Source organism: Marmota marmota, unplaced genomic scaffold (assembly GCF_001458135.2).
Source record: "Marmota marmota marmota unplaced genomic scaffold, marMar, whole genome shotgun sequence".
NCBI classification, from domain to species: domain Eukaryota; kingdom Metazoa; phylum Chordata; class Mammalia; order Rodentia; family Sciuridae; genus Marmota; species Marmota marmota.
Genome location: NW_026000229.1, coordinates 44,330,699 through 44,351,363, shown reverse-complemented (window position 1 = coordinate 44,351,363; position 20,665 = coordinate 44,330,699). Strand labels below are relative to the sequence as shown.

Here is a 20,665-nt window from a genome sequence, read left to right as displayed (position 1 = left end):
TCCCTCCCCCTCCCTTTCCTTCTCCTTCCCCCCACCACTGCCTTCTCTCTCTCATTACAAGTACTATAGGCATTATTTAAGAAATCCCTGAGGTGATTTCCTAAAGTTAGGATTTATTTTCTTAGTTTAGATTTTCCTATCTTCAAACATGTCAACATATCAAACATCAGGATACCAAATATTATAAAATATTTGAGCATTTGCTTTTGTTCCAGAGTCTCAGAAGACCCTAGCAGAAGCAGCAGAGAGACCTTTATTAATAAGTTACTAACATTAGTACAATAATAAATGCTAAGAGCCAGAAGGTCTTGGTATCTAACCCCCAGCTTGCTATGTATGTGGTATTCAGCCTAGACCCGAGGCTCTTCATGGCATGGTGAGAGTGAAGATGGGTTAGATTGAATGATGTTCTGGGTCCAAACTTTGTGATCTATAATATTTTATCCTAAGTGCATTTCCAAAAATGTCTCTGTCCTCTAGAAAATTCAGGTTTTTTTTCCTCCCTAGATTTCCTTACTTTTGTTTGGCTCAGTTCCAAAAGTAATGTGTGCTTTTTTTTTCAAAGGAAAATTCAGCTGAAAAATGTATTATGCAGAAAGGAAAAGTCTCCTTTAATACCACCCTCTGAGAGATAATCAGTATTAAAATAGGTATTTAATTGTCTTGACTCATTTCAATGCATAAATTAGTATTTTTGTGACACACACACATATATACACTATCTTATTCACACTGACCTAAAACTTGCTTTTTTCCTGTGCAATTGAGATGAGGGGTATTTTTCTGGGTCAGTACCTATAGATCTACCTAAATAGTTTAAATGTTCTCATAGAATGTCACTTAACTGAATATTGGTTCACCAAAACACATTTTGTTCAAGTGGTCAGGTGTTAAACATACTTGGCTGACATTAAAGTCAAATATCACAGTTGTAGAAGGGACTTTTGGGATATAAGAAAAAATCTGAAATTTCAAGAACTATTTTGAAATTTTATTATAAAGTTTTTAGTAGCCAGGCTTAATTCTGATAGTATATAGGCCTTCTGATTTCTCACTACTGCCACCTATTAGATGGGCTCACATATATACCATGCATTTGCAATATTCAATATACTCAATAGAGACAATTTTCAATGATGGTGGGTAGAGGAGTAATATACTTTGATTAGCTCTGCCAGAATGGAGTCCTGGTGAGGCAGTGTTGTTTTTGCACAGTTAAGCTTGCCATCCTCTCAGTAACTGATCAGGTAAAGACTCATCAACCCCTAGACTTAGAGGTCTGTTCAATGGTCAGGAGTGGTACTGTGGGAACCCCAGAAATTGAAGTGTTGTGTCACGCTTGAAACATTTTTTACTATTTACAGAAACATATTTAGGATTGCTTTCAAATCTTACATATTTTTTATTTCTAATATACTTCACACAATTACTGAATTTTTAAAAAATCATTAATTTTGACTGTAGAAATGATCCAAGCTGTCAATAGAGCAACATAGTTAACTTTTAGAGTACAACAGTAGTGCCTTACCATCTCCTGCATCTCAGCTTTTGTGTGCACACATCCACTTTGAACACTGCTGCTGGAATAGAATAATGGGAGCCTTTGATCGTGTAAGGAAAATGTGAGCTCTTGCTGTAAATCAGTTTTACCATCTCGCTTCCTTTTTTAAAGCAGGTTGTCTAAATACCTTCTTAATAAGTAATCATCGGATTTAGTAGGCCTGGTATTCTTAATCTTCAAAGTTGAATATTATGGGATTTAATTATTCATGCAGGCTATTAACAAGCTTGATCTTCTTTTTCATCTTATTTGAGGATATCGTATAAGTACACAAGACCATTGTGCAATCACTAAGTCATGAAGTGAGTCATTGGCAGAAACAGGAAGAAAGTGGTATATTCCCTTTGTGCTTTCTGTTTATTACATTGTGCTGTAATTACTTTCTGATGAACACTTATGACTCTTAAGACAAACTTCACCATGTTTGTTCCATTGTCAACAGTTGACTGTCACTGTTCATGACAGACTTTCTATTCTAGACCTCTTTAGTCAGATTTGCTACATTAGTGTGAGAGACAGGAACTTTTCTGGCAACTGGATTAAACTGGAGCAGAATTGAAAACACTGTCTTATTTAAAGGAGGTCTCTGATTGTTTATGCACATCCATGTGTCTGTGTAAGGTACAGCAATAGGTCACTTGGTAATACCACCATTCTTTTTGTGCATGTTACATATAATTCAGAAAGTATTTTGGTAATATGTTTCCCAAAGGACTTCTGGTCCTAGGATTCGTGTTTTGAAAAGTCCTAATACTTTTATCCTCAATGACAGAATTAGATAGGTTAATGTTCTATAGTAGTCATTTTTTAAAAAGTATTCTTCAAATTGTATTGTTTTGAAGTTTGATTACATAAAACAATGTGCTTGAGGTTATTTTGGTTTTCTCTAACCTTCTTCTTGATGTGTATCCTTTATTTAGTGTAGCTCAAAGGGGACTTCATGACTTCTTGGATGTCATTGTTTATGATTTTCTGGTTTTTCTGTCTTTAAACTTGGATGTGGTAAATTACAAGATCCATGTGTGACATCTACAGTTATCTTAATCTATGTGGATATTTTTCTATTGTCTCTTCTTTTTTCCTTTCATCCTTTCTTTCTCTTAGCATTTGGTTATTTTAGTCTCATCTCCTGGTGGTATGCATGATGGTTTTTAGTCAGTTTTGAATAGTGTGTGGAAAAATTGTAGACATAATATTGGGCTGTTGATAGTGTCATTTTCCTCTGAAAAGGCTTTATTTTGATTGGTTTGCAGAAGCTCGTGTTCAATTTGTAATATATGCTATATATAAATTTTTAAATTATTATGGTAGAATATTTTCATTTTTATGTATTTTTGCAGTATTTAATTTATACTCCCACCACTTCAAGATAGTAAATTCAGTCCTACTTTCATGTTATAGTGTTATTTTTTTTAATGTCTAAATATTTAATCCATGTAGAACATGACATATAGGGCTCTAGCCTAATTTACTACATGGCTAGCCAGGTGCTTTAATACTATTAAATAATTTATTTCTCTACAGATATCATAGGCTGCTCCTCTGATATATAGATATCTACATACATGGATCTATTTCTAGATTTTCTTCTTTCACTCATCACTTTTTTTCATCAGTTGCTATTTTATTCATTGAGGCTTTGGAATACATTATATAATAAAACAATTTCTTCATCCCCCCCTTTATTTGAAAAAGCCTATCAGTTATATACACACAAATATGTATATTTGTGTGTGTGCATGTGTGTGTGTGTATATATATATATATATGTATATATATAATTGTAGATGGACACAGTATCTTTATTTATGTATTTATTTTTATGTGGTGCTGAGGATAGAACCTACTGCCTCACCCATGCAAGGCAAGCTCTCTACTGCTAAACTACAGCCCCAGCCCAGTTTTATATATTTTTAAGATGAATTTGAGCAATTTGGATGTTGAAAAAAATCCTTTTGGGATTTGAATTCAACATTGAATTTTAAGTTAAATTAAGTAAACTTGTAATCTTTATACTGTTAAGTTTCTCATCTCTCTCGGTAAAAATTTTAAAAATAGTTTCTTTCAGTAAATGTTTATTCCTGGTTCATTCCTAAAGATTTTGGCTATATTATTGCTATCATGAATGAAATATTTTCTTCCAGTTGGCTTTTCATCTGGATTTTATTTGCGAGAACTGTTTTATTTTTTAATGTATATTTTGGAACTGGGCCACCTTTCTAAATCCTTTCTCATCAATTCCTTTTTTCCAGGGTACTTGAGTTTATTTTCTTCAAGTTATCATATTTTATCCACTTTTTTCCAATGATAACATCTTCACTCTCTCTCTCCTTTAATTGTACTGACTGTTCTTTCAAAAACAGACAACAATGATGTTAGTTTATATCTTTAAGCTTAGTCCCCCTGACTTTTAGTTAGTTAGATAAGAAGACTGGAAGACTAGTGTGTTTGCTTATTCAATTTTAAGAAAATTATTGCTTTTTTTCACCAGCTTCTTTTTCTTTTCTTTTTTTCCTAACATGGTAAAACAATTGACTGCTTTCTTTTTGTGCATTCCTTATCAGTAATGAAGTTATTGAGACTTCACCTCTTTAGCTGAGGACAGTTTTACTCACATTTTATTGGTAGACTTTTATTAATTTATTTTTCTATATTTTAATTCTATAGTTTTATTTCTCCTGATAAAAAGTCCTGGAAGAGAATTTTACAATTTCTAAATGGTTTTGGTTATTTTTACTTTTGACTAATTTATGTTTTACTTACTATCACCAGTGAATATGGCTTATGACTGCTAAATTTTAGAATTTGAGTTTTTTGTGGTCTTATTAAGGTCACTTTAAACAAATTAATGTTGCACGGACATTTTTATAATCGCTCACACAATCAGAATACATAAATGCACGTGTAAGTGTGTTCACATACATACACAGGACCTTAGTAATAGGTATTCAGAGACTTTTATTACAATCTTTGAGGGATTAAATTGATTTACCAATGACTAAAAGTAGTGATTTTACATTTTTTTCTTAGTCTTTTGTCCTTGTATTTGATCTTATCATGTTAATGTTGTGATCCATGCGTCTTGAACACTGTGGAGTTGGAGGTACGTTCTAATTTTACCTTCATCCATCTCTGAGATATTATTCTCCTCACCCCCACCCTGTTACTTTAAAAGAAAGGACACATTCTGTGGTTACATCACCTGGGAGGAATCACAGAGGGTGTAAGTGAGCCTGTACTTGAGTCTTGAAATAGAAATAGAAGATGAATGGGTAGAAGCACATAAGGGATAAGAAAAGGAAAGATGGGGTTTTGAGTTTGAAGTATGTATGAAATATGAAACAATCCTGACTTGGGAACAGAAGTCTGAAGAAATACATGATAACTCTGGGTTAATGAAATGGGACTAAATTTTGGAGAATTGTGAGAGCTAGGCAGAGGAAGAATTCTTTATATATAAACTGTTCTGAATACAAATTATCAGACATGTACGTTTATAAAGTAAGCCTTGTGACAGAGCTTGTCACACAGGATCATCTTTGCTTGTTTATGTTGATCTTACATGTTCAGATTCTCTTATTCCAAGAGCTCGGAGCAGTGCGCCATGATTTACATTATGATCTAATACACGTTCTTTGAATTTTATTTTGCATTTGACATTTGCCCAGGTGATATTAGGAATGATAGTGTAAGTTAGTAAGTTCTTCTTGAAGAGAGTTTTTCTGTTATGCTGTGAATTGGTCTAGAACTGCTTTCCTTCAGTCCCATTCTTCTCTTTTCTGCCTTGCCCCTCCCCAAATCACTTTCCTTGCATACATCAAGCAGATGAAATGAAACTATGTTAAATATGGACAGCTGGCAGTTCCTGCAGTCCTGAACTATTTAATTGTCCCTTGGGAAGCATGTGGATGGTGGCTTGCAGAGAACTGAATGAAACAATGTAAATTCTAACAGTACTTTTGAATGCCCACCATGCAAGGAGGTCTGTGTAATGGTGTAGGAGCCAAGACCTTGCAGGATGGTATTGCTAAATTTGGGAATGGTAGCTCTTCAGAAATGGCACATTTATTTCAAAAAGGAATTAGAGAAACTAGGTGATATCCTTTGTATGTTTTTTTTTTTTTTCATTAATTTTTTTTTCTATTCCTAGGGGACTCCTTTACACAGTTCCGGTTTGCTGAGGAGAAAGAATGGGATGGTGAAGCTTCATGTCCAAAGCAGGTGGGATAAGTTGGTTTTGAACTTAGAATGGTTTTTGTTAAGACTGAATGCCAGCACCTTTTCTGTTATTGTTGAAGGGGGTCATCATGGAGAGAGAAGTTGTCATTCATGTGTAACTTATTCTTACTTCCCTCACCTGTTCAGGAATATTTCAGGGGACTAAAATTACACAGGTCCTTCAAGCTTGAACTCACCTTTTCACTGGCTATCTGTGTGAATTACTCAGACTTAGCAAAAGATCCCATTTGGTGCTGCCAAGGTTGCTTACCAAGAGCTAGCCCTCTTGGGACAATTTCAGAAGGGCCCTTGAAAAGTCAGGTCATTTCTGTCCATGTCCATGTACTATTAATGTGAGGACTGGTGGCTAATGTGGGTCTGGAGTGGCAGGGCACTGCTTGAGTCTACCAGTAGTGTCTCTGTGTCTGGTTAAAAACCCATTGATGTGTGAGGCATTTGAGCACTGGAGTGTGGAGATGGGTTTCTGTCCACTTGAAGTCAGGGCATGATCCTAGCTGTCCCTGTGACAGTCAGTGGCAGATTTAGGTGGTGAGTGGTATTTTCCTGTTTGGCAGGTCATTGGTATCACCTTTAAGTTTTGTTTCTCTTTGGTGGCTAGGACATCCAGAAGTAGCTATTCAGAACGAAGAGGTCATCTGGAATGTTTCCCAAATATTGTTAAGTTTGAGAGGCTGGTGCATTGATATTACTTTATTTCTGAGTGACCACAGTAGCCAAAGAAAGCCCTGAGTGATGGTTCCACATGGAATGTTGCTGGATGGAGAGAGGGTGTTTCTGGGTTCTCCCCTTTCCACTTTTCGGTTTAAGAGAAGCAGACTGTACTACCCACAGTCCCATCTCCCTGCCTAGTCAGCCGTTCCTCTCCTGCCTAGGGCCAGCAGTGTGAATTGAGGGAACATGTCCAGTTAGACTTCATTAAATGCTTATGTTTTTTCTCCAACTTGACAGTAATTGCAAAAAGCTTCATGGTTTGCAGGTTACTATGCATCTTGAAGCGAGTGGAACACTGTTCTGCTGCTGTTCTGATAGGGTGAGCTGTGACCCAAGAAGATAGTTAATGTGGAGACAAGGATTGTGACCCCCTCTAGTGTGACTTACGATCTTACTCCCAGTCAAAAGTAGCTCTAGTAAATTATTTATTTAGTGACTTTATTTGATCTTTTATTTCCAAAAGGTTATACTTAATCATTCCCTGATATTTTCTTTCTTTTAAAAAATATATACATACACATATATTTGTGTAGAATTCGGCACTTTATGTGGACAGTGAATCACTCGTTCGAGCCCTTCAAGAACTGCCACTCTCACTCCGACTCAACGTTGCTGCTGAGTTGATCCAGGTAAAAACCCTGAAGGTATCTGTGAACTGATATGGATTCTATCAGGGGAGGGGAAGAACCAGAGGAGAAATGGCCCTCTTCAGAATATCTCAGATTCAATTTTTTCTTTCACACACAGTTTTGTGTTAAGATTTTCTTATGAAGTTTAGAGAACAAAAGAATTTAAATCCCTCTTTCACATTTTATATTTGCACAATTTTAAAGGATCAAATGTAATGGAATTGAGTGAAAGAATATAAAATCTGGCTGTTATTTTATTCAAAATATTTGTGTGTCATTTTCTGCAATGGGCACTAGGAATGCTGGTGAGCAGACGTATAGTTCCTGCCTCCCTAGAGCTTAATCTGTTGGAAAGAGGGGTACCAAATAATCAAACAAATTATAGTAAGTCCTACGAAGGACAATGTGCTATGAGAGATTGTACTAATGGACCTGGACTGTCGTGTGGTTAGGAATGGCTTTTCTAAAGAAGCCACAGATAAGCTGAGGCCTAATATTTGAGCCAAAATTTAAAGGAAAGTGGTCCAATCAGGTCTGCATTCACTAAAATGATCATGACAACAGTGAACGTTCAGGCTACAGAATGGAGAGCAGGCTGCGGGATTGGAGCATGTGTCTTCTTGGGTGAGTGTGTGCACTTACATGAGGGCAGAGTGAGAGGGAGGCAGAGTAGAAAGCTGTCACATGGGACAGGTGAGAAAAACTGTAGCCTGGACTCAATCATGGTACAGATGGCAAAGAAGAGTTCATCAAGAGGTATTTCTAAGGTGACATGAACAGGACTTGGGGGTAATATTGGAAATGGAGAGAGAACAGTCAAGGAAGAACCACCCCTCATTTCACCCATGCTATTAAGTTCTAATACTGAGTGCACAGTAGATTCACCTGGGAAATTAAAAACAAACAAGGAAAAAAAGCCAGGTACCTATTCTAGGTCAAATCTAGGATCAGAATCCCAGCTTTGCTCTGTATAACTGACAGGGCTAGACATTTAGCCCAGTTTATGTTTATGGTGCCATACTGTAAATATCTGTATTTATCTATGTCCTTCCTTGCCCCAAGGAGTTATTAGCAAACTGTATCTGTCAACAATGCTTTGAAGTGAAAACAAGGGGTTGTTGCTCCTGAGAGGGGCTGAACCTTTCTGAACTTACCCACTGTGAGGCCCACTTGCCCCACAGCCTTCCCTCTAGAGAGGGATTCTCATCCTTAGACTGTAACCTTGCAATCATGAGGAAAGTGTTTAACTTTCATTTAAGTGTAATATACAGAAAAGTGTACACATAGAACTATGAAATCAGTATCCAGATCAAGAATCAGAGTGTTCTACCCCATGGAAGTCACCATCTACTTCCTCTTCAAGTCTGCTCAAAAGATTACCACTGTCCTGGCTTTTAATATTTAGTTTTGCCTATTTTGAATTTCCTACAAACATAGTGAAATCACGTTTTCTTTCATGTCTGACATTTTTTACTTAAATAATATTGCCCAAGAGTCATTCTTTCCTCCTTGGGGAATTTGTTCTGTACCTTTATGTTAATGCATTTAAATACCATGGACAGATCTGCTTTGCTAATTATTTCTCAGTGACTTTTACAGATGCTCATGTCACATTAGAGATCTAAGTATAAATTCAAATAGATTAATGGCATTGTTAGCTTTCAGGCTAGTGATTAAAAGACATGGGCCTTTTAAACTCAGTTATTCTGTTTCTCTTTCAGGCCACAGTTCCTTTAGAGCTTCCTCAGGTGAAACCAAAGAGAAGTGATGACAGCAAGGGACTAGGCATGCAGTTAAAGGGGCCCTTGGGGCTTGGAGGAAGGGGGCCCCTCTCTGAGCTGAGATCTTCCACTGCTGGCTGCCCTGGGTCCCTGGCCAAAGACAGCCCACGACCAGATCCTTCAGGAAGTTCTCAGAAACCCACTTCCCCACCACAGTCAGCAGCAGACCATTTGGAAGAAGAACTAGATCTGTTGCTTAATTTAGAATCACCTGTAAAAGAAAGAGATAACATCTTACCAGACCAGACATCTCAGGACATGAAATCTGAGAGAGATGGGCAGATGGCCCAAGAGGAAGAAGGTATGTTTTATATTTTATTCCCCATCCCTTCTCTCGATTCTGGTGTTTTTGTGAGAACAGCCCCACTCGAATCACATCCCTACACAGCCCTCTCAGTGTCTGACATTGATCCAGCGTTGTCCCTGACATCTATTCCTGTGCTCACGTCTCTGCTTCCCCCTGAGCTGACCTTTCTGACAACCTTCCTCTCACTCGATACACTGAGCCTCTAAAGCTGCTGCCTGCCTGACTGCAGCACTAACCCTGGGGCTGCAAATTGAACCTGTGCTATGGAAAGGCATTAAGATACTTGTAGCCCTCAGCTTTTCAGCAGCAGACCTTTTAATCGACTGTCTGAACAGGCTTGTAAACCAACTCTTTATACTTTCTTGCTATTTTCATCTTTTTAGTGAAGAATACTTAGTAATTTGTGCACACTTTGAGATGGTATCCCATCTGATGTGGTGAAGGCCACCTCCATATACTGCATTTGAGAACCATTAATGATTTTTCACGATTGTTGTAACCATGGAAAGACAGAGCTATTGGTCTAAAAAAGATTCACTTTTTACTAGTTTTTTTTAACTTCAGAATAAAGATAAAAGCAAATCTCTTCCCCCATTTATTAATTTGTTTGGAAATTATTGTATCATCTTTGGGAGTAACAAATAATGAGAATGTTTCCCCTTGTTATAAGGCAAGTAATAATTAGAGCTGAATTATATCCTGGAATAAACCCTGGGGAAGCTTTAGCCGTCAATGCTGGGACTAATGTAAGGTTATTAATACTGCTTTTATTTCCCTAGTTCCTGCAAAACCATCTGTGACTGAAGAAAAGAACATGGAATCTGAGCAACCAAGTACATCAAAAAATGTGACCGAGGAAGAACTGGAAGACTGGCTGGACAGCATGATTTCCTAAAGAGAAAGGGGGGGAAAAAAGTGCCTGAAGCAATTTTGGTTGCCTTCTACTTGAGGGTGGGCACAAGGCTATCCTTCAGTTGTCTAGTATACCCCATGCGTTCCTGTATGCTTACAGCAGTTGATGCCTACCTCTTTATTTGGCAGCATTTGAAATAATACATAGCAGAGGCTAGTTGCATTCTGGCTTAGTAATCTAATAGATTTCCTTAGGGGCAGAGAATTTTATAGCCTCCTTCCTCTGATGTTTACAGCATAGCAGGTGCTGCCCACTTACATGCAATCAAAAAGGCATGCATTTGGCCAAAATAAACACCCTCTGGTCCATGGATTTTATTTGTTATGTGAAGTTGCTGTTGTCTTATGTCCCTTTCCTCAGCAGTCCCAGCATGGTTATAGAATCATTCAGAAGTGGTACGAGAGGCCAAACCATGGCTTGGTATGTATTACTTTATTGCAATGGGCACTTCATTTTATTGGAGATTCACCTAAACATTAGCAGCTCCACTACTTACAAGGGACCATAAAGCATTACTCAATTTTGGCATAAGATTGAGATTTTTCTGAATTTTCTCAGTACAGTACTTCTAATAACAGCAGGTGGCAAGCTGTTACTGAAAAAAAAATTATGAATAACCTTCAAGTGCAGTTTCATAAAGTAAGACAGAAGATCAACACAACTATTTAATGGAACTGTCCTTCTGGAACACAAACATAAAAAACTTGCATAGCTATATCTAAAGAGGTTTTTAAGGCACTTAATCGATATTTCAGTGTCGACAAAGTGTTGGTTTGTTTTCTATTTCATTAACTGCTTAAAGCTTTTCAGGCTGATTCTGGATATCGTCACTAGCACATACCATGGGAAAAATTGGACTGCAGTTAATGTAATTTCGTGTAGTTCAGACCATGAGTCACGGTGGGATACTGTCACATGATATTCAGGTGTTCAAGAATTGATACTTCTGACCTTTTCCGCAGTACTGCCATCCCCCACACTAGTTTCTTTAGAACTAAGAAAACTTGAACGTATTAGATTCCTCACCATCCCTTGTTATTAACATCTTGACAGGTTATCACGATGTCTGTCCATTAGGCACAAATCAATTTCCAAATGTCAGATTTTTAAATACTTTCTCATAAGGGAAGCATGTGGAAAATGTCACAAACATGTTGCAGAACTATGGAAGGATTTCATTTCCCCAAAGGTTGACCTTCCAGAATCACTTCTTTCACTCAGATTTATCCCAGCTGATCTTCATATTGCTTCCGAAAACAGTCGCCAGCGGGGAAGAAATCCCAGCACCTTTCTTGGTACATCTTCCATACATAAGATTCCTGAAATAATGTGAACAAAGGGTACTTCTTTTCACACCACCGTAAGTAAAAACTCAGTTCTTGCTCCCTTGAGGAAGACTTCTGCAAATACACCTGAAGCCAAAAGGGCACTTTCTTCTTGCTCTACTCCAGCCCACAGTGCTGGCAGGGAGGAGGAAAATGCATCCTCTGCCCCTTCCCCCAAAAAAAGATTTTGCAAGAGGGGCTGGTCCCATGTCATTTGTAATTGGAGGGAAGACTGAATGCACTTGTTGGGGTGCATTCTGTGCTGGCTTAGGCAGATGCCTGAGAGCGCAGGTCTATGTACCCACCATGTCTTCCTTCACTTAGGGAGCTGTAGTTTTCCTACAAATCCAGTGATGTTTGGATATTGACTAACTGTTTTCATCCCTTATTCTATTTTTCTCATAGTCACAGAAAGTATCCTCACTTGTCCTCTTTCACGCACACCTCCACATTCCCACTGTCACCCCCGCACAAGGTCGTTCTCTGACTCCCCTATTCTTTGTTACAGCCACTTACTCCATTTCTCATTGTCATTTCCTCTAATGTTCTCCCCACCCCCAGTTATTCTGCTCTGAAGCAGTAGGAGCAATGGTTTAGGAAATGTCAGTGTTCAGCAGGAGGACTCTGGAAATAGGTAGGGTCCCCATAGAATTCGGGCTTCTTTAAGTCAGATGGGGGATGGAAAAAATGCATGCAAGAGAATAGTGGGGTCATTTTTTGGATATTGACTCTTAAAACTCAGGGAAGATCTAACACAGGTAGGGTTCTTAAGGGCATTTTATTTCTCACCTGACCCGTGTGCTCTGTTTCATCTTTGTTAATCAAATACATCAGAAAGAACCTGAAGGAAAAAAGACATGATGAGAAAAAGGTGTCTTAACCAAAGTTCACTTACCAACTACCTCTTTACCGTCCCTAATCTTTGAGCTTAGAGTTTTGTCCACCATTTAAGAAAATCCTAAACAGTAAAATGGAAGCCCAACCTCTTACCATAAAATTTTAACCAGCTGATTTATCTAATGAAAATGTAGACCTGAAATCACAGGTGAGCATCAAGGGTGTCAGGCAGGAAAAAGGCTGAAAGTATTTGATCCCCTTAAGGTGCGTTCATGCTTCCAGAAATCTAGTTTTGTTTTTTTTTTATACTGGACAACTCGGAAATCCTAGTGTGGTCTTACTTGTTCTACCCATGATCCATGTGGAAGATTTGTGTCCATCTCTGACACATGAGTGTCCTGAGGGGCTGAACTCTCAGCTCACATTACGCAAGTTCAGAGACAATTTCCAAAGGAACTAACCTTGTGCCCTTCAGGAAAAGGCTGAAGGCAAGGAAGAAAGAATATCCTTCTGAGGGTGGTGCTGTACTTAGAGGGATGGCTCTAGATACATTAGTTTCGCCTTCCCTAAAGAAGGCAGGGCCAGTGTCTTCATCATCACTGTTCCCCTAGCACACTTATTAAATTGAAAAAGCATCATTTTAGGTGGGAAGATCAAACATAAGTAATTGGAGTCTATCCCACAAAAGTCTCAGCAAGGAGGCCCCACCTGGAACACCACCGACATGCATCTGTACTCCCGCTATGCGAGCTTGAGGCCAGTGCTCATTTCCTGTTAGGCATGTATCTTGATCACCTCCACTGAGATGTAAGTTCTGAGAATATACAGGAACAAATAGAAATTCCAATCTAACTTTCCCAAAGGCTGGACCTGTTCCTTCCTACAGAAAGATTAGGACTTTCTAAACAATAAAAGATAGGACAGAGTGGGGAAGGACAAGGTCAGGAAGCAGAGCATTTGTGTCCTTGAAAATGATCAGTTATAAAGTCAATTATCAGATCACATAATTACATGGTAGGCTCAAATAACTTGTTATTGAGCAAATCCTTTGCCTTAGAAGAAATCCACGTATTCATTTACTGTTTCTTTGGGTTGCCCAGATGTTGCTGTACAGATACGACAGTGTGAAAACATAGCCACCCAGAATTATGCCACTCTCATGGAGTTGTATTAATGGGATGATGAGGCCTGAAAATTGGCTACAGATCACTGGCCTCTTTGAGGAGGAAGGCCTTTCAGTAAGGGGTACACAGGAGAATGTAAAAGAAACAGTACAGACAGGGAGCCTAGGAGGTTCTCTGCCTAGCTCCTGGTTAGCTGAGGATGCTGCTCACTCACTGGACAAGAGCTGGAAATAAAAATGGACATTCTTTAGGATTGAAAAGCGTGGAAACTCCACTGGAAAAAGAAATTGGTGGGGGTCTTGTCACAGCTTGGGAATGCCTGTGGTATAGCAGGGACAGCAACGCAGCGCATATGGACAAATGGTTTGGACATTCTTTTTGTTTTAATTATATGACAGTAGAATTCACTTTGATTAATTAAGAATACTCACAAGTAGTTGGCTAAGTTGTGCTCTTGTAATGTGTGTGTCTCAAAACCATGAGGAGTTGTGTCAAAGTAGTCATTGCCAATGCCACAGATGAAACATTTAGTCTGTGAAAAGTAACAGAAAAGGCAGTTATAGGAAGAAGGCTGGTCTGTTGAACAATGCTGTTCTCTTTAGTGCTTTTGGCTATTAGTCAGTCATTTACTGCACAGTGCTATCTGCCTAGCTCCTGGTTAGCTGAGGATGCTGCTCACTCCAACCATGGGACAGTGGAGGAAGCAGCAGTGTGGTAGATGGGCACAGAGCAGGCACCAGACAATCATATAAAACCATTTATGGTTTTGCCCAGGGCTGACCCTAACTAATAGCAATTTTTTAAAAAAAAAGATCTGGCTATGGGAATATAAAAATAGGGTTGGAATGAGTAGTTAGAGCATTACCTCCATATCTTCTCGTACTTGTTCCTGCTGGTCTCTGAGTTCTCCAAAAGCATCAATAATAAGACCTGGAATTTTAAAACAAAGACCTAGCATCTTAATCTGCATAGTGATCTCGAGGGAGTGGCAGAGTCCATTTATCAAAGTGCTGCCTCCCTGCTGACCATTTCTCACTGATGCTGTCATCTCCTCGAAACTCTCCTCTCCACCACCCCCTCCTTCTCCTGTTGTGCTTGGCCATTTGTTTCAGTCTTTGGGATGGGCTTTTCCACTTCTACTGGCCCCTCGGACCTGGATGTGTACCAGGGTCTTTGCTTCTGGGCCCTTAACACCTGCATATTGCACAGGATGACTCAAACTAAATTAATCTTCTTTTTCCAATTCCTGACAAGCTATTGACAAATATTACTACTTCTTATCCCCCCCCCCCCAAAAGATGATTAAAAACCCTTCACATTCCCACAGCTCCTATCTGTTTCTTCCCCATCTCAAGAGGACAAAGACCCAGGCAAGACTAGTCACAGATCTCCAGGCAGAAGTAGTGATGAGGCTATAATTCAGAGTAGGGAGTCTGCTCGGGATTTTCAAGTTTCTTGTAACAGTGACTGGGTGAAATTTGACTTTATGTAATCAAGGCCTCAAAAGAGTAAATGCTCCAAATTTACTAAATTAACTGGTGAATGAATTCACAAACTTCTTTATAAAACAATTAGGTCATAGATGCAAAAAAGCAAAAAAAAAAAACTCGATTCGTTAAATTTTGTTCATACTTAATATAACGGGCAACATACCTTGAATGATGGCCAGCAAGATGACAATGACGAAGAAGAAAAAGGTAATGTCAAAGACAATGCGGTACATTTCATAAGGATCACCAGCAGGGTCTTCAATTTCATCACCAATGCCGCCCCCTGCTCTCACTCCCACATACATGTGGAAAAGGTAGCACTAGGGAAGAAAAATGGTGGTGATTAAAGCAAAAGCTTTAGTTTCCTGCGTGAGTGTGATTAGATCAGAGTGGCAGCTCTGACCAAGAGCCAGGGACTCTGCAGTGATAGCAGTGTCCCTGGCTGCTAACTGCTGTCTCCTATACCATCTGATCAGTTTATTATCTACAACGATAGAAAAATTGATATTTCATTTAAATGCACTGCTGGGGATTGAACTCAAAGCTTTGTGCATACTGGGCAAGCACTCTACCACTGAGCTATATTCCCAGCCTTTTTTGGTTAAACAGTTTTGAACTACTTGATACATACAACAGAATTAATTAAAGGTACTTATGAGGGCTTAAATAAATCTTATAAGTATGGCATATGCCAGATGATAGTTTTCCCTCAATGAATTTTAAGAGTGCCATCCTGGTGTTCAGGTTTGCTGTAAACTCTTGAGAAAAGCTTCCTTCTGCTTCTCCTGGTACACTTGGTAGGGATTTCTGCAGAATCTTAGATACAAGTTGAATATCCCTAATCAGAAATCCAGAATGCTCCAAAATAAAAGTGTGAGTACTGACATGACACCACAAATGGAAAATTTCACCCTTGACCTCATATGACAGGACAAAATGTAGGCACAGCAAGTGTGGTATAAAATCATCCTCAGACTGCGTATAGGTTTGGGAATGTAGCTAAGTGGGCAAGTGGTCCCAACTTCAATCCCTGGTGCACCCTCCCCCCCCCAAAAAAAAGAGTCAGTTCTGGTCCCCTGCCTTTTGGATAAGGGATGCTCAACATGTAAGACTTGCTGCTTCTGCATGTTTGATCAAGTGTAGGCCTTTGGGCACTGGCTCACCACCATCTTTCCTCCTGAATGGGTGGGTTAAACTCACAGGGTAAGGGCAGCTGAAAATTGGGTACCACTCCCTGTGCTCTGGTGCCTAGTATTGCCATCTCGTGAGGGCAGTTGTCTCAGGGCATAAGGAGAGTTTTTAGCCAAAAAAGTTACTGATTTTATAGAGAAATGCACACAGACCAGGGTAGTTCACTATCACCTGTCCCCGACACGTTCTTTTGTTGAAATCAGGTTATGGTGTATGTGATAGTGGGTCACCCTAAGCTGTTCCTCCCACCAGGGCCTGGCCTTTCAGGACCCCCATTTGTTCCTGCTGGTGTCATGTACTTCAGCCTTTAGGTGGCTGTTCTGAAAGAACTCCACTGGTTGGAATGAATCAGATGCATTTCTGGGGGACTTTGCTCCTCATTCTCAAGCACCAGAATCAAAGCTTGACTTCCATGCAATTTAGGTGCAGGTCCATTCTCAAGGCTGTCTCATCTTTACCTTGGAGAGTCGAGATGAACAGTGGCCCCACTGTGGCATGCTTTTCTTTCCAAGACACTTATTCCCTGGGAATGAAAGCTGTTTCCCTCCTCTCTTCCCAGGGCATCCCTTTCTAGTCCCTCCTCCTCCACAGCGCTCAGTTCTTCAGGCCCCCATGTGACTGCACGGCGCAGGCTCTTACCGTCATCATGTCATCACACTTCATGTCAGGCTCATCGTCATCTTCACTTTTGTTGTAGAACTTGCGGAAGAAGTTGAAAGCCACCACGGTATAGAGGTAAACCACCACGGCCAGGAGACCAACAGTCAGAACCAACTGGAGAGGAGAAGACAAATGAGGAGAAGGCGGGGGCGCTCTGCCTCCAGAGCTTCCTGGGAGACTCTAGCTCAGAGGAAGTGTGAGGCAGCAGGGAGAAGAGAGGTGGAGGGGCCATGCTCTATGCACGGAAGGAAAGACCGACCCCAGGGAAGAGGCTTAGTGGGAGAACAGTAATGAGGTGTTAAGGTTGAGTTCTCTTCCCCCTAACTGTCCATACCTGGGGATACAACTGAATTTGGAGATAGAGCCTTTGAAGAGGTTATTTAGTTATATAAAGAGGCCAAGAGGGTGGAGAGGGGGCACAGGGACAAGTGTGAAATTGCAGCTGGGGGCAGCTGTCCACAAGCTAAGGAACGAGGCCTGAGGGGAAACCAACCCTGTTAGCTACTTGATATTAAACTTCCAGCCTCCAGAACCTGGAGACAAAAAGTTCTGTCGTTGATCTGTAATTCTCTTATGGCATCCCTAGGATATAAGGGTTCAGCCACATGAATGCGGATTAGGGGCCTCTACCAGGGCCTAAGACTGAGCTGGAGATGGGAGGATGAACAAGGTCAAATCTTTGCCTAAAAGGAGTTACGCTAAAGGGAATGGGCACGAGCACCAATAGAAAGACCAAAACAGATGTGCTCAGCAGCCTCTTGATGGGTGAAGAGTCAAACTCTGTACTGCAGACCTCACAGAAAGTTGTTGGTTTAGAAAAAAAGAACTTGGACTTCCTACCATAGAAAAGCAAAGGGCTCAAATCTAAGCTCAGCCACTTAGTCATGGCTATATGGTCTTGGGTAAAATATAGCCTCTGAGCCTTAATTCTCTTATTGGTAAAGTGACCATAAGATCTACCTTATAAGATAGTTGTGAGACTGTCACAGTACCTGTGACTTGGCACAAGCATGGTGATTTTAATTTCCTTCCTCTATTATACCAGAGTTTACAGATGTGAGAAGGTATGTCTCATGCATAATTGTTCTCAAGTGTTAAACAAATTGAATCTGTAGACAAGAAGCCCTTGCATGACTTTAATATGGCTATTTTCAGTCTGTTCAATTCCCAGATGAACCATATATACACATATGCATACTATATATGTAGAGAGATGTGTCCCTAATTAAGAACAAATATACAGACATCAACAGCAGCAAGTAGGCATATATAGATAGAACCCTCCCAGGGAATATATCAAAGCCTAAAAAAATCCTTTCAACACCAATTCTGATATTTCCATCCATTACCTTGCTGTAAGTGTAAAGAGTCTCCTAAATCAAGGTCTTGTGCCTCTCGCAATTTTGTAAAGGTAGTTCAAGTATTTGGCCAACAAAGGTGCGTTATGTGCTATCACACATTTCTTCCTGTCACATACTGTGTACTACTTGTTATTTTTTTCCTATCCATTCTGTTCCAAATCAGTATAAACCCAATACCTGTTTGCCATTGTGGGTTACAGATGACAGAATAGTCCTCAAGGTCTTGAAGCCCATTGCAATATCCAATAGATGAGCAGCAAAGAAGAAGTTGTTGTAGTGACCCAGGACTGACATGGTGGTGTACCAGGCAAGGTAGAGAAAGGACTGTGGAAATGAAAGACAATTAGCATTTGTACTGCTTGGTGTGCTCATTAAGCTGTCCCCCCCACACTCCCTCATTTGACAGCGAGGATAGAGGGGATCACAGTGCTATAGTACTATAAGCCCAATGACTGCCAGGGAAGCCCCAGCTGCCCTCACTGTTGTACGAGGAAGAGTCCCCTGGCACCTCTGAGGCTGTCAGTTCCTGACCGTTTCTGGGCAGGATGGTTCATAGCTTTTCCCTTGAGGTATCCAAAGACATCTCTGAAGCTGGGGCAAAGAATCTTGTTTTTCCAGGTGTGATACTTACATTGTCAGTAAAAACAACCCCCAGTTTCCAGATATGGTACTTCATGTCGATGGAACTCAGCCTAAAGAGGAGCAAATAATTTCATAACATAAGAATGTCAAGATTTAGTTAAGTGTTTAATAACCTAAATATAGCTCTGAACTTTATCAAGTAATATGGGTTCCCTAGAGACAGAATAGTTGAGTCATATATCCTGAAATCTTAATTAGTCTTTCTCTTACAGCTCTATTGGGCATAAAAACTGCTTGGTCTCATTTTTTAAAACAGTGCTCTCCCAGTACATTAGAACTTAGGTCAGAGCCTGGGAGAGCAAAGAATGGTTGCAGTTTTCCCTCCAGCACACTGGAGAGGAATGCAAACACAAAGGCTCTATTGAACCATTTTGGATTTTAACACCTAAGCTCTTTACCAGGATACCAGAGAAGCCGCCTCTGCTTTGGTCTCTTCCACTGGGCTAAAGTCAAGGGCATTTTTGTCCAAACCCAGGAGTTCAGCGATGCGCTCTGCCCCATAGAGATCTCCATACTTGTTGATCACCTAAAGCAAAAAAAGCTAGGTGAACTGGGGCTGCAGGCCACCCTCCATGTTTTCTCTAGCTCCCCATCTTCTGAGCTTTGCTACATTTTGAGTTCTTCCAAGGGGTGGATTTAAGACATGACTCAAAATGCAATGGGGATGGGGTAAGCCCTGAGAAAAAGGAAGTGATAATGCTCCTTAAGAAAAACTGCTTTTTATGCTGGAATTTTTTTTTTTTTTTTGGAATTGGGGATTTAGCCCAGGGGTACTTTACCATGGAGTTATAGTCCCAGCCCTTTGAATTACTTTTAAAATTTTGAGATAGGATCTCACTAAGTTGCTTGGGGACTTGCTAAATTGCTGAGGTTGACCTCAAATTAAGATCCTCCTATTTCAGCCTCCCAAGCCACTGGATTTACAGATGTGTGCCATTGCATCTGGCATCTTTTTAAAGGGGAGAGAAAAGTCTTAATTTGGAGGGGGGAAGGGAACTATTTAAAGCAGATAAGTATGAGAAGCTAAACACCTACAGACGTGCATATACAATCTGTCCTGTGACTTATTCTTGAGATGCCATCTTAAAACTAACACTACGTTTATTCATGTCTGTATATATGGAGAACTTAACATACTACATTTCTTTATAATCATCATGGACTTTGTCCCCATTGAAAAGGCATACCTTTCTCTTCACAAACTTGTCCCAGTAGTTATTAGGAAAAGATCTGAAAAATAAAATGAAAAAGGCAGATTCTTAACATCAAGGCAGGTACATCAAGAAACTCACCAGTCTGAGTGTCTGGGCCTGTGATCTTTTTATTTCCGTCCTGCTCACTGAAGAATCCAAGGTGATTGAAGTTAGAGTCATCATAGATCTCCTGATTTATGATTCCACTACTTTATATTGACTTCTGAAGCGCTTGGAAAGCTGCTCTCCATTTTCTATCTCACAATTGTGATTAAGAACCAGGCATCTTGATGACTAGCCAGAAGGAATTTTTTAAAAACTTTCCCAGCATGCACACCTGGCCCTGTTGCTCCCAGGTTCCTGGCTGCCCACCCATGCATCCCTGGTTCCCTCTGAGCCCCAGAATGTCTCCTGTACCACCACCACTACTGTTCCCTGCAGGCAGAAGTCTACATACCTATTTTTCTCCTCTGTGTACTGGGGGAATTTAAACCATGAGCTCCATTCCCAGCCCTGTGTATTTCTGATTTTGAGACCATGGCCAGCCTCAGAAACTGATTGAGGCCCTAACTTGTGAACCTCCTTCCCCGCCTCCTGAGTCACTGGAATTACAGGCATGCACCATTGGGCCTGGCCAGATATATTTCTTGATCTTGTCTCCTTGATCCCAGTATAAACCAGAACTAAAACCTAGTAGGAAA

At 40.0% G+C, this 20,665-nt stretch overlaps 2 protein-coding genes across 2 annotated transcripts in view; one reads left to right on the top strand and one right to left on the bottom strand.

Annotated features, from left to right (window-relative positions):
* Positions 1-10,453, top strand: part of Aven (apoptosis and caspase activation inhibitor) — a 173,503-nt gene extending 163,050 nt beyond the window's left edge. The window contains 4 exon segments of the mRNA XM_015480857.2: positions 5,712-5,782; positions 7,045-7,140; positions 8,862-9,222; positions 10,008-10,453. Of these exon segments, the coding sequence (XP_015336343.2) occupies positions 5,712-5,782; positions 7,045-7,140; positions 8,862-9,222; positions 10,008-10,123 (644 nt within the window). The 3' untranslated portion in view covers positions 10,124-10,453.
* A 35-nt stretch (positions 10,454-10,488) lies between these two features.
* Positions 10,489-20,665, bottom strand: part of Ryr3 (ryanodine receptor 3) — a 356,005-nt gene continuing 345,828 nt past the window's right edge. The window contains exons 95-104 of the mRNA XM_015480130.2: positions 19,959-20,001; positions 19,170-19,297; positions 18,761-18,821; positions 18,307-18,453; positions 16,748-16,882; positions 15,081-15,237; positions 14,293-14,357; positions 13,859-13,959; positions 12,256-12,307; positions 10,489-11,460 (exon numbers count right to left, since the gene is read on the bottom strand). Of these exons, the coding sequence (XP_015335616.2) occupies positions 11,365-11,460; positions 12,256-12,307; positions 13,859-13,959; positions 14,293-14,357; positions 15,081-15,237; positions 16,748-16,882; positions 18,307-18,453; positions 18,761-18,821; positions 19,170-19,297; positions 19,959-20,001 (985 nt within the window). The 3' untranslated portion in view covers positions 10,489-11,364. The remainder of the gene's footprint in view (positions 11,461-12,255; positions 12,308-13,858; positions 13,960-14,292; positions 14,358-15,080; positions 15,238-16,747; positions 16,883-18,306; positions 18,454-18,760; positions 18,822-19,169; positions 19,298-19,958; positions 20,002-20,665) is intronic.